Here is a 12468-nt window from a genome sequence, read left to right as displayed (position 1 = left end):
ACCAGTCTGGACATGGACGGCCGTGTGAGCTCACACCCTGCCCCCTCTCCAGATGCTTCTCCCTTGGGCTGGGGGTAGCAGTGTCCCTGTTTTATAGTCAATGAAAATGAAAGAGGCTTTTTAGAAAAACCAGTGGAGGATTTATTTTTCCAGTTTATTAATAATATAATCACCACATAATTGTTTCTGGCTTCTTATTATTAAGACGGGCTCAATAATAGAAGGGCTTCCCTGATAGCTCAGCTGGTAAAGAATCCGCCTGCAATGTGGGAGACCTGGGTTTAGTCCCTGGGTTGGGAAGGTCCCCTGGAGAAGGGAAAGGATACCCACTCCAGTATTCTGACCTGGAGAATTCCATGGACTGTATAGTCCGTGGGGTCACAAAGTGTCGGACACGACTGAGTGACCTTCACTTTCACTTTCTATTATTAAGGGTGATAACATTAGTAAGGGAGAATCCCATCATTTAATCCATGATTTCTGAAATTGGATTTTTTTTTTCATTTTTTTAATATATGTACACACTTAGACCATTGTAGTATAAATAATTTATGGAAAACTCTAGCAGTCCTTCATTGTTTTAAAAAATGGGCAGCTATTCTGATACAGAAAAACGCATGCATCTTAATACTCCATGGAGTCATTATGTTGATGGTGTGCATAAAGAAGTATCGTAATATTGATCATTTATTAAAAGCAATAAATTCAGTAGCAGTGAAAGCATCTGGTGTTTCATTATTGCTACTGAATTTTTCTTCTAGGACAAAGTTCTAAAAACATCAGTTCCTCTCCGAGCATTGAGAGTTTGCCTGGAGGGAGAGAGTTCACGGGCTCCCCACCTTCATCTGCTGCTAAGAAGGATTCCTTTTTCAGCAACATCTCCCGATCGCGCTCACACAGCAAAACCACGGGCAGAAAAGAATCTGTAAGTATTTTAAGGACAGTTTTCTTTTTATCCTTCATTTTCCCCTAAAATGCCTCATATGTGAAAGCCTCTTTTAGTGCCTAGTTTTATAACGTTCTTAAAATCATCATGGACTAAAATGAAATATTTCATCAGAAATATTTGGATTATTATAATTTAGTGGTATTTTAAGGCTGTCTGTATTATACCGGGTTGGGAGCGAGGTGACGTGGTATCAATTTAGAGTAAGCTGAGTCCTAACTTTTCATTCTTCTCTCCTTTGTGGTCAAAGCCTGTGTTGTCTTCTAAAGCATAACAATTATCGTTATAACACACCACAGAATAAGACTCTTTAAACAGACCCCGCTGTGTTTTCAGGTTTAGGTATGTCTTGAAAAGTAAGAAGTTATTTTACCAATTGTTTTTAAAAGTTATACAAATTATATTTAAATTATGTTGTATTGATAGCCACCAATACCATTTATATACATTACTCAAAAGCATATTTTTAGTACATATCAACTATCTAAAAATCTGGTTTATAAAAAATTTTAAGTCACCGTCACAAGAACTAAAATGTTTATCACATTGTATAGCTAATTCAACACGATATTCTACTGTGAAGAATTCCACTGCCCCCTGGAAGAGGGTGTAACTGTGAGGCTCTACAGAAAGGGGTCTGGATGTGGCTGAAAGGGTGCTGAGACGGCAGAGTGAGCCTGCTGAGTGGGGGGCTGTAAAACGTCTGAGGGGTGATTATCCATGGCTCACAGGCACAGTAACAGCGTGGTGTCTGTCTGTGTGACTGTAGGACGTGCGGTTTCCTGGGGCCTCAGCCACCTCATCTGCAGTTTAAACAGCGTCCTTTGCTCTGAAGGGGAGACGCCACTGCACACTCACTTAGGGTGCTTCTCTCGTGGAGCTTTCATTTGACACTGGCAGCTTTAATGCAAGCACTTAGCTCTGCTCCCTCCTAAACTCCACTCCAGGGACAGTTAAAGTCATTAGAGATAAGCCCTCCAGGAATAAGAAACAGTGAGAAAGCAACAGCAACACGATTTTGTTACTTGGAAAGCAGATGTTAAGTGGAAGCTAAGGCAGCAGCCTAAGAAAGCTGAATGCTAAGGCAACAGTAGGGTAAAACCAAGAAGCAACTTGAGTGAGATGGTAAAACCCTCTAGAAGCTCAGGAACAGTGGGAACTGTGAAGGTGGAGCTGAAGATATATTGTGGTTCAGTCACTCAGTCGTGTCTGACCCCATGGACCGCAGCACGCCAGGCCTCCCTGTCCATCACCAACTCCCGAAGTTCACTCAAACTCATGTCCGTCAAGTCGGTGATGCCATCCAGCCATCTCATCCTCTGTCATCCCCTTATTCTCCTGTCTTCAATCTTTCTCAGCATCAGGATCTTTTTCAGTGAGTTGGCTCTTCTCATCAGATGGCCAGAGTATTGGAGCTTCAGCTTTAGCATCAGCCTTTCCAGTGAATATTCAGTGTTGACATCCTTTAGGATTGACTGGTTGGTTCTCCTTACTCTCCAAGGGACTCTCAACAGTCTTCTCCAACACCACAGTTCAAAAGAATCAATTCTTCTGCGTTCAGCCTTATTTATGGTCCTGCTCTCATACCCATACACAAACACTGGAAAAACCATAGCTTTGACTATGCGGACCTTTGTCAGCGAAGTAATGTCTCTGGTTTTTAATATGCTGTCTAGGTTGATCAAAACTTTTCTTCCAAGGAGCAAGTGTCTTTTAATTTCGTGGCTGCATTCACCATCTGCAGTGATTTTGGAGCCCAAAAAGTAAAGTCTGTCACTGTTTCACCATCTATTTTCCATGAAGTGATGGGACCGGATGCCATGATCTTCATTTTTAGAATGTTGAGTTTTAAGCCAGCTTTTTCACTCTCCTCTTTCACCTTCATCAAGAAGCTCTTTATTTCCTCTTTGCTTTCTGTCATAAGGGTGGTGTGATCTGCATATCTGAGGTTATTGATATTTCTCCTGGTAATCTCGATTCCAGCTTGTGCTTCATCCAGCCCGGCATTTCTCATGATGTACTCTGCATAGAAGTTAAATGACCAGGGTGACAATATCAACTTTGACGTACTCCTTTCCTGATTCTGAACCAGTCTGTTTTTCCATGTCTGGTTCTAGCTCTTGCTTTTTGACCTGTATACACATTTCTCAGGAGACAGATAAGGTGGTCTGGTATTCCCATCTCTTTAAGAATTTTCCACAGTTTGCTTTGATCTACCCAGTTAAAGGCTTTAATTAGCATAGTCAGTGAAGGCAGAAGTAGATGTTTTTCTGGAATTCCCTTACTTTTCTGTGTTCCAGCGGATGTTAGCAATCTGATCTCTCGTTCCTCTGCCTTTCTAAATCTAGCTTGTACATCTGGAAATTCTTGGTTCATGTACTTGAAGAATTTTGAGCATTACCTTATAAATGAAAGAAAACTTCATACCTGCCAGAGACGCGTGGAGGGCACAAACAAAACCTTGTGGTACCCGGACCAGGGGAGGAGCCGTGGGACTGAGCCACGGGAGCCTGAGGCAGGCCTGCCTGTGAGTGAGTGAGGTCCTCTGTGGAGGTGCGGTCAGTGATGGCCCTAACCAGGCACAGGGGCTCCAGAGCAACCGTCCTGGGAGGCGTGGCTCCTGGCATGAGTCATCCTGGAGGAGGTGACCATTAGCCCCCCTATATAGCCACCAGAATTCTAGGGACAAAGAGACAGCCCACAGACACACAGAGCTGGGGAAACAGAAAGATTTCCGACAAAGGATCGGGAATTAAAATAGCTGCAGATTTTGCATGGCAACACCGGAAGTAAGGAAGTGGAGGAATTCCTTGGAAGCTCTGGAGGAAGTTACTTCCAACCTCGATCAGTCCCCCACCAAGCTAATTAAGTGTGAGGGAAGAACATGGCGTCTTTCATAGAAGCAAGACTCAAACAGATGTCTTCCCGTTCACCCATTCTCAGAATCCCCTGGAGAACAGGCCCCACAAAAAGAAGGACAGACCGCAAGCATAGAGAACACTCGAGAGCGGGGTCAGAGCGTCTGACAGACACCAAGGACAGAGAACACTCGAGACAGCGGCAGAACCTCTGACAGACCCCAAGGACAGAGAACAATCGAGAGCAGGGACAGAGCATCTGACAGACTCCAAGGACAGAGAACACTCGAGAGCGGGGACAGGGCGTCTGACAGACTCCAAGGTCAGAGAACACTCGAAGCGGGGGCAGAGCGTCTACAGACACCAGGGACAGAGAACACTCGAGAGTGGGGGCAGAGCGTCTACAGACACCAGGGACAGAGAACACTCGAGAGCGGGGACAGGGCGTCTACAGACACCAGGGACAGAGAACGCTCGAGAGCGGGGGCAGAGCGTCTGACAGACCCCAAGGGCAGAGAACACTCGAGAGCGGGAACAGGGCGTCTGACAGACACCAAGGACAGAGAACACTCGAGAGCGGGGACAGGGCGTCTGACAGACACCAAAGACAGAGAACACTCGAGAGCGGGGGCAGAGCGTCTGACAGACACCACCGACAGAGAACACTCGAGAGCAGTGGGAGAGCATCTGACAGACACCAAGCACAGAGAACACTCGAGAGCGGGGGCAGAGCGTCTGACAGACACCAAGGACAGAGAACACTCGAGAGCGGGGACAGGGCGTCTGACAGACACCAAGGACAGAGAACACTCGAGAGCGGGGACAGGGCGTCTGACAGACACCAAAGACAGAGAACACTCGAGAGCAGGGGCAGAGCGTCTGACAGACACCACGGACAGAGAACACTCGAGAGCAGTGGGAGAGCATCTGACAGACACCAAGCACAGAGAACACTCGAGAGTGGGGGCAGAGCGTCTGACAGACACCAAGGACAGAGAACACTCGAAAACAGCGGCAGAACCTCTGACAGACCCCAAGGACAGAGAACACTCGAGAGCAGGGACAGAGCATCTGACAGACACCAAGGACAGAGAACACTTGAGAGCGGGGACAGGGCGTCTGACAGACTCCAAGGTCAGAGAACACTCGAAGCTGGGGCAGAGCGTCTACAGACACCAGGGACAGAGAACACTCGAGAGCGGGGACAGTGCGTCTACAGACACCAGGGACAGAGAACACTCGAGAGCAGGGACAGAGCATCTGACAGACACCAAGGACAGAGAACACTCGAGAGCGGGGACAGGGCGTCTGACAGACACCAAAGACAGAGAACACTCGAGAGCGGGAACAGAGCATCTGACAGACACCAAAGACAGAGAACACTCAAGAGCAGGGACAGAGCATCTGACAGACTCCAAGGGCAGAGAACACTCGAGAGTGGGGACAGAGCATCTGACAGACTCCAAGCACAGAGAACACTCGAGAGCGGGGACAGAACATCTGACAGACTCCAAGGGCAGAGAACACTCGAGAGCGGGGATAGGGCGTCTGACAGACACCAAAGACAGAGAACACTCGAGAGCAGTGGGAGAGCGTCTGACAGACTCCAAGCACAGAGAACACTCGAGAGCGGGGACAGAGCATCTGACAGACTCCAAGGGCAGAGAACACTCGAGAGCGGGGATAGGGCGTCTACAGACACCAAAGACAGAGAACACTCGAGAGTGGGGACAGAGCATCTGACAGACTCCAAGGGCAGAGAACACTCGAGAGCGGGGATAGGGCGTCTACAGACACCAAAGACAGAGAACACTCGAGAGCGGGGACAGAGCATCTGACAGACTCCAAGCGCAGAGAACACTCGAGAGCGGGGACAGAGCATCTGACAGACTCCAAGGGCAGAGAACACTCGAGAGCAGGGATAGGGCGTCTGACAGACACCAAAGACAGAGAACACTCGAGAGCAGGGACAGAGCATCTGACAGACACCAAGCACAGAGAACACTCGAGAGCGGGGACAGGGTGTCTACAGACCAAAGACAGAGAACACTCGAGAGCGGGGACAGAGCATCTGACAGACTCCAAGGGCAGAGAACACTCGAGAGCGGGGACAGAGCATCTGACAGACACCAAGGGCAGAGAACACTCGAGAGTGGGGACAGAGCATCTGACAGACTCCAAGGGCAGAGAACACTCGAGAGCGGGAACAGAGCATCTGACAGACTCCAAGGCCAGAGAACACTCGAGAGCGGGGACAGAGCATCTGACAGACTCCAAGGCCAGAGAACACTCGAGAGCGGGGACAGAGTGTCTGACAGACCCCAAGGGCAGAGAACACTCGAGAGCGGGGACAGGGCGTCTACAGACACCAAAGACAGAAAACTCTCGAGAGCGGGGACAGGGCGTCTCTCAGACACCAAGGACAGAGAACACTCTAGAGCGGGGACAGGGCGTCTACAGACACCAAAGACAGAAAACTCTCGAGAGCGGGGACACGCGTCTCTCAGACACCAAGGACAGAGAATACTCGAGAGCAGGGGCAGAGCGTCTGATAGACACCAGGGACAGAGAACAGTCAAGAGAGGAACACTCAAGAAAAATGGCAGAGTGTCTGACAGACTCCAAGAACAGAGAACAATCGAGAGTGGGGACAGTGCGTCTGACAGACTCCATGGACAGAGAACACTCGAGAACCATGGCAGAGCGTCTGACAGACCCCAAGCATAGAGACCACTCGATAACAGCGGCAGAGCGTCTGACTGGAGGACTCTTCAGAAGGGCGAGGTAGGGAATCCTCGGAGCATGTAGAACACACTGGGCAGCAGATCCGAAGAGCATCTGCCAGCCTGTATTGGAGCAAGTCAGAAGGTTCCAGAAAGTTTTCTCTAAAAGGATGAAGTTAGAGGAATGACTAGTAAGATTGAACAAATTTAGAAATCTGCACAGCTAGAGGTGAATTTTAAGTTCGAATTAGTGGTAACTTTATAAAAATGAAACCATTGTAACCCAGGAGAGTGGAAACTCCAAAGAAAAACCAAGAGTGTACAGGAAAAGCAGAAAGGTGTTGATGAACCCTGTCACTGAGCTAGGCCAGGAGCTTATATGCACCCTGTCGTGTAGGTATGACAGTTAATCACAATCAAGTCCCATGAGAAGGTCGGTGGGAGCCAGTGCCTGGGGAGGAGGGGGCAGTGGTGGTCAGCAGAGCTGCGTCTTAGAACATCATCTTCCATCTTGGAAATCAGTGAGTAGTCCTCTCTAGAAAAATCAGGACATGGCAACATAAGCTAGAGCTATAAAAGTGAGAAAAACAAACACAGTGAAAAGATTGAAAGTGGTTGCTCGTGGAGAGCAGGAAGTAGAGGGTGGGGCTGTGTGAACCATTTTTCATAACAAGTCTTGTAGAGCCATTTGAGTCTTCACAGTGTTACATCTGCAGCTTAGACTAAAACTGATAACTAAAGTGGAAACAAAAATAGAATGTATTGGCGTAATAGAAGAGGAGCTGTCTGCCTGCACAAAGAGCGCGTCTCTCAAGAGTGGGGGTGCGGACTCAGAAGCGAGGAGGCGTATGGAGATGTGTTGGATCTGCGTTCTGTCCTGTTCTGGTGGCATACGGGTTAGGCTGCAGCACCAGTTAACGACTTTTCCTTTATGGCGCGGCTGTAGCTTAAAGCTGAGAAGGTGAGCAGAAACAGAGGCAGAGGAAGCCCAGCTTTCCGCAGAGATCTGCTGTGAGCCCAGAGACAGAGTGCCACCTTTATTATCCAAAATCCAATGTCTTTCTTAACTTGCGGGGGGTGGACAAATTTTCAAGAGAAAGCCCATCGTTTTCCAAGTAAAAGGTTATAATTTTAGGAAATAATGACTGTAGTCCGTGCTTTTTAATCAGTCCGGCTGTGCCCACGGTAGATACCGGCTAGGACTGCACGGTGGGGTCTGTCCGCCCTGCAGCCCACTCTGTCCTGGGAGCTGGGGATGGCAGCGGCAGGCCTGTGGTTGAGAGCCCTTCCTCACCTTGCCTTCTGGCACAGCGAGCCGAGACTGTTGCTTCTTCTGGCCCGAGCACGGCTGGACACATCCAGGTCCAGAGCTGAGCCAAGTGCTGCCGCCAGAATGGCCCCAGTGGCACTGGAGCTGTGATGAGACGCCACCCATCCTTCGCTTTCACTCCCAGCCCTGTTTGGTGTGGTGCAGGGATAGTCCGTGTCCCCAGGAAAGCTCAGAATAATTTTTCAGTAACATCATCATCACCACCAGTTTCTCTCACAGCAAGTGGCCAGAAATTGAAGCAAAGACATCTGTTGCTTTGGGTGCCTGGTGCCATAAACTGTATGATGCCTTTCAGATTTCAAGACTCAGTTGATCTCTTACAGCGTCCCAGGGTTGATAAATTACTGATGTCAGCTAACAAAAGGCTGAAACAGCAGTTGAAAACAGACATTAAAACAAAGGTAATCTAGTGGTGGCTGTCACCCTAAGAGTGGTGAGATCTACTTATAGTGTTTCTAATCTAATCATTGAGAATCAATTTCTCTTCATCATCATATAAGTATGGTGTATTTTGAATAAGACCTATGTATTAGGTCATAGAACTTAATTCCTCTCATTACTGCCTTTTTATGTATTATAGAAAGACTTTTTGTAACCCATAGGCTACCTTCTTTAAATGCACTCCTGTTAATGCCTCTGATCTGGTTGCATAATCAGTCAGTTCAGTTCAGTCGCTCAGTCGTGTCCGACTCTCCGCGACCCCATGAATCACAGCACACCAGGCCTCCCTGTCCATCACCAACTCCCGGAGTTCACTCAAACTCATGTCCATCGAGTCAGTGCTGCCATCCAGCCATCTCATTCTCTGTCATCCCCTTCTCCTCCCACCCCCAATCCTTCCCAGCATCAGAGTCTTTTCCAGTGAGTCAACTCATCACATGAGGTGAAAAGAACACAAAACTCAGCTGAGTCTATAGAGAGGTAACAAATTAAGCTTTTTGCCATTTATTTATAAAAGACATTATTATAGTACTTTTCTGAAATGTGCACAAACCAGTAAGAAGTTAAAGAATTGACCTTACTTCTTTATCAGTAGTAGTAGTATTCTGAAGGTTGGTGTTTATTCATGGAAACGATTTTCCCTCTGCTTTGCTTCCTGGAAGTCTTTAGGTCTCACCTAACTCTATGCAACTGATACAGTTTTTCCTCAAGACTAAAAAAGCTCTGATTTTTTAGTCTTGAGGAAATTGGCAGTTTTGATACTAAAGTTTTCATGCTTTATTTTGCGTGGTAATATAAATGACATCCAATACTTAGTTTTCTAGAAATCTATTTTAGTTGGTCATTCATCCAACTGCTAAATAAATTTTTACTTGTTTTAGCACCATTAGTCATGTTCTATGATTGTTGCCAAGTCGTTTTCCAAGAATATCTTTGCTGAGGTTAAAGAATAGAGAATATAAGAAAGACTCTAAAATGGATTTGTTTAGGTGAATAAGTTCTAATATTTAAGCACATTAGTCAATTAAATGATCTTTTCTAAATTCCTGATGAACTGCAAGACATCTTGCTGTGCTTTGTGATAATTACATACCAGTCTCCAAAGATCTAAACTTATAAATGGTTCAGAATCCTCTCTCAACCGCAGGAAATCAAAATTATCTGAGCTGAAAGTTCCTGCATGAAAACTGGGTGTGTGACGAGCTATCCGCTGCCTGCGGGCTCACCACACTACTGGGGACGCCACCCTGTGTCTTTGTGACCCCCGCACGAATCCATCATCGCCCTGCGGTAGTTTGAACATATGCTTTTGTCATACTAATAGAATTTATTTTTATAGTATTCATTGATCTCTTCTTTATCACAGCAAAATAACGAAAAGTGTCAGATGAATGAAAACAGATTTGAAGCAGGCTCATACTTCTGAAAGTACAGGTGCCCTGGACACCACTGATCTCCCCTGGTCATATTGTAGAAATGGAAATTTAAGGCACACCCGTATGACAGATATGAGAGAACAGTCTCACTGAAGGTGCTTACAGTGAGTGGGGAGGGAGAACACGCTAGAAATCATAGTTGAAGCAATAAGCTTCCTCAGTGAGAGAGGCCTTGGGTGCGTCAGGCCCATGGAGCAGAGAAGACGGCGCGGGAGATGGACTCAGAAGACAGAGCACCACGGGCTTTGTTGGTCTAGACGAGCTTCGCGTGAGGGATTAGACTTGAACCACAGCCGCACATGACTTCTTCCCCTGCGTGCAGGCCCCGTGACTCCTGAGGAGAGAAGCGGGTGGGGGCGGGAGGGACAGGCAGGCGGTGCCGTGTGCAGAGCTGCTCTCTCTGCCTCACCTCCCGTGACAGTGTAAGACTGTTGGGATTGTGCCAAGCTGCTTTTGGTAAAAAGAAGAGGAAGTGCTATCTCAGATGAAGAAATCTGTTGCTCATTGTCTCAGACAGCAAGAGTCTCAGAGAGGCAGGTCTGGTGTTGAAGGGCTCGGTCCTGATGTCTGCAGCTCCCCTCGCTGCCCCCTCGGTGGATCGGCTGGTCCCCAGTCTGCTCCGTCCCTGCTCTCAGGAAGGCTGCCACTGAGCCAGCCAGCTGCCCCGTCGTCCCTGAGCCTCACTGACGCGTCGTCTTGAAGGGCTCGGTCCTGATGTCTGCAGCTCCCCACGCTGCCACTGAGCCAGCCAGCTGCCCTGTCATCCCTGAGCCTCACTGACGCGTCGTCCTGAAGGGCTTGGTCCTGATGTCTGCAGCTCCCCTCGCTGCCCCTCGGTGGATCGGTTGGTCCCCAGCCTGCCCCATCCCTGTTCTCAGGAAGGCTGCCGCTGAACCAGCCAGCTGCCCTGTCGTCCCTGAGCCTCACTCACGCGTCGTCTTGCGGAGAAGCCTGTTTGCAAGTTCCCCAGCAGGCTCTCCCTCCCACCTGAGTGGCTGGCCAGAATTCAATCCCAGGCCCACCCTGGTTTTTTTATGTTTGCTTTTTTTAAACTTCATTTTGTATTGGGGTATAGCTGATTAACAGTTTTGTGATAATTTCAGATGAACAGGGAAGGGGTTCAGCCACACTCGCCTCCTATCCAGGCTGCCATGTAACGTTGAGCAAAGTTCCATGTGCTGTACAGTAGGAAATGTAGCTGTGTGGACACGTCCTTCCACATTCCCGACTATCCCGTCCTCCCAACTGTAAGTTCGCTCTCTAAGTCTGTGAGTCTGAGTCGGTTTTGTAAGTTCACCTGCATCATTTCCTTCTAGATTCCGCGTATAAGGGACGTCACATGACACTTCTCCCCCTCTGTCTGACCCCCTCACTCACTATGACAGTCTCTGGATCCATCCATGTTGCTGCAGATGGCCTCATTTCATCCTTTCTAATGTCTCAGTAATGCTCCATTGTATATTTGTACAGCGGCTTCTTAACCCACTCTTTAAGCCAGTCAGCACGGGGAAAGGATTAGAGAAGTCCCTGGCAGTGTGGGAAGGTGGTGGAGACACTTTTGATGAGTCCCTTATCCTGAAGTACTAATTGCCAAAATGGTTATCGACTCCTTCGCTGAAGCACTGCCGGGTGTCCTGTCAGTGGCGTTTCCGCCGTGGGCTCCAGGCGGCCCGCGCTGGCCTGGGGCTTGGACGAGAGACTGAGCAGCGGCCCGCCCGGTCGTCGGGGTTTCCCTGGCTCCCTGGTTTGCCCCTCAGTCACTGCGCGTGGCGTGCCTCTCTTCCCAAGAAGATATGCCACGTGGACAGTGCTGATCGTCACGGACTGTTTATGGGCTTCTGGGTGGGGCTGAAAATTGGCATCTAGAGTGTATCTAATTATGGGTTTTTTTTCAATTAATATGTCATTGTAATCTCTCATTATTTAATCAGTAATACCAGTGATAAATGGATTAAAGTACAATCCTATTTAAAATACATTCCCATTTAAGGTCGCTTATTGAAATGAATTTAAACATCAGTTTTTCTAGCTTCTTTTAAGTCTCAGAATAGAATCTTAAAGCCAAAGTGCATTCATGTATTGGATCCATATTTAGTTTGTCATTTGGTGCTATATAAAGCGTGCTCTTGTAGCAAGTCTTTCAGCCAGTGTATCCGCCCGTGGTCAGGGAAGATGGATCGTGCATCTCTGGACGAGTGTTCCGTCCTCTGTCTCCCAGCTTCTTGCCTTACCCAGGAAGATCGCTGCAAAGAAACGTGAGCCTCAGAGGGAGTGTCCTGAAGAGCACTTTGCTGTCGACAGTCTAGAGGCTGGCAGTGTAGGTTTAACTTTTGTGAAAGTGGAGTCACTCAGTCGTGTCCGACTCTTTGCCATCCCATGGGCTGTAGCCTACCAGGCTCCTCTGTCCATGGGATTTTCCAGGCAATAGTGCTGGAATGGATTGCCATTTCCTTCTCCAGGGGAACTTCCCAACCCAGGGATCGAACCTGGGTCTCCTGCATTGTAGACAGACACTTTACCGTCTGAGCCACCAGGGAAGTGCCAACTTTTCACACTTTGTGCATCAATAAATTTGTTTTTAACCAAAAACTCTGAGGAGCCTCTGAAAACAGAACCACAGGGAGTGGAATGCTGAGCCTTGACTTAATGTCCTTTCTGAGGTTTTACAGAGGGCGCCCTTTGGGGGTGGATGAGACACTCTTCTCATGCTGGGCCTTTTTCCTCCTTCATTTGC

General features: G+C 48.1%; 1 protein-coding gene across 17 annotated transcripts in view; it reads left to right on the top strand.

Moving 5' to 3' along the window:
- TBC1D5 (TBC1 domain family member 5) overlaps nt 1-12468 on the top strand; it is a 623629-nt gene that overhangs the window by 570757 nt on the left and 40404 nt on the right. For all 17 annotated transcript variants that reach the window (XM_088835359.1, XM_088835371.1, XM_055416924.2 and 14 more), the window contains one exon: nt 762-925. In XM_088835359.1, coding sequence (XP_088691485.1) covers nt 762-925 — 164 coding nt within the window. The remainder of the gene's footprint in view (nt 1-761; nt 926-12468) is intronic.

The sequence above is a fragment of the Moschus berezovskii genome, chromosome 1 (assembly GCF_049115385.1).
Source record: "Moschus berezovskii isolate FMDL1 chromosome 1, NW_MosBer_1.0, whole genome shotgun sequence".
NCBI classification, from domain to species: Eukaryota; Metazoa; Chordata; class Mammalia; order Artiodactyla; family Moschidae; genus Moschus; species Moschus berezovskii.
This window is presented reverse-complemented; position numbering and strand designations above follow the sequence as displayed.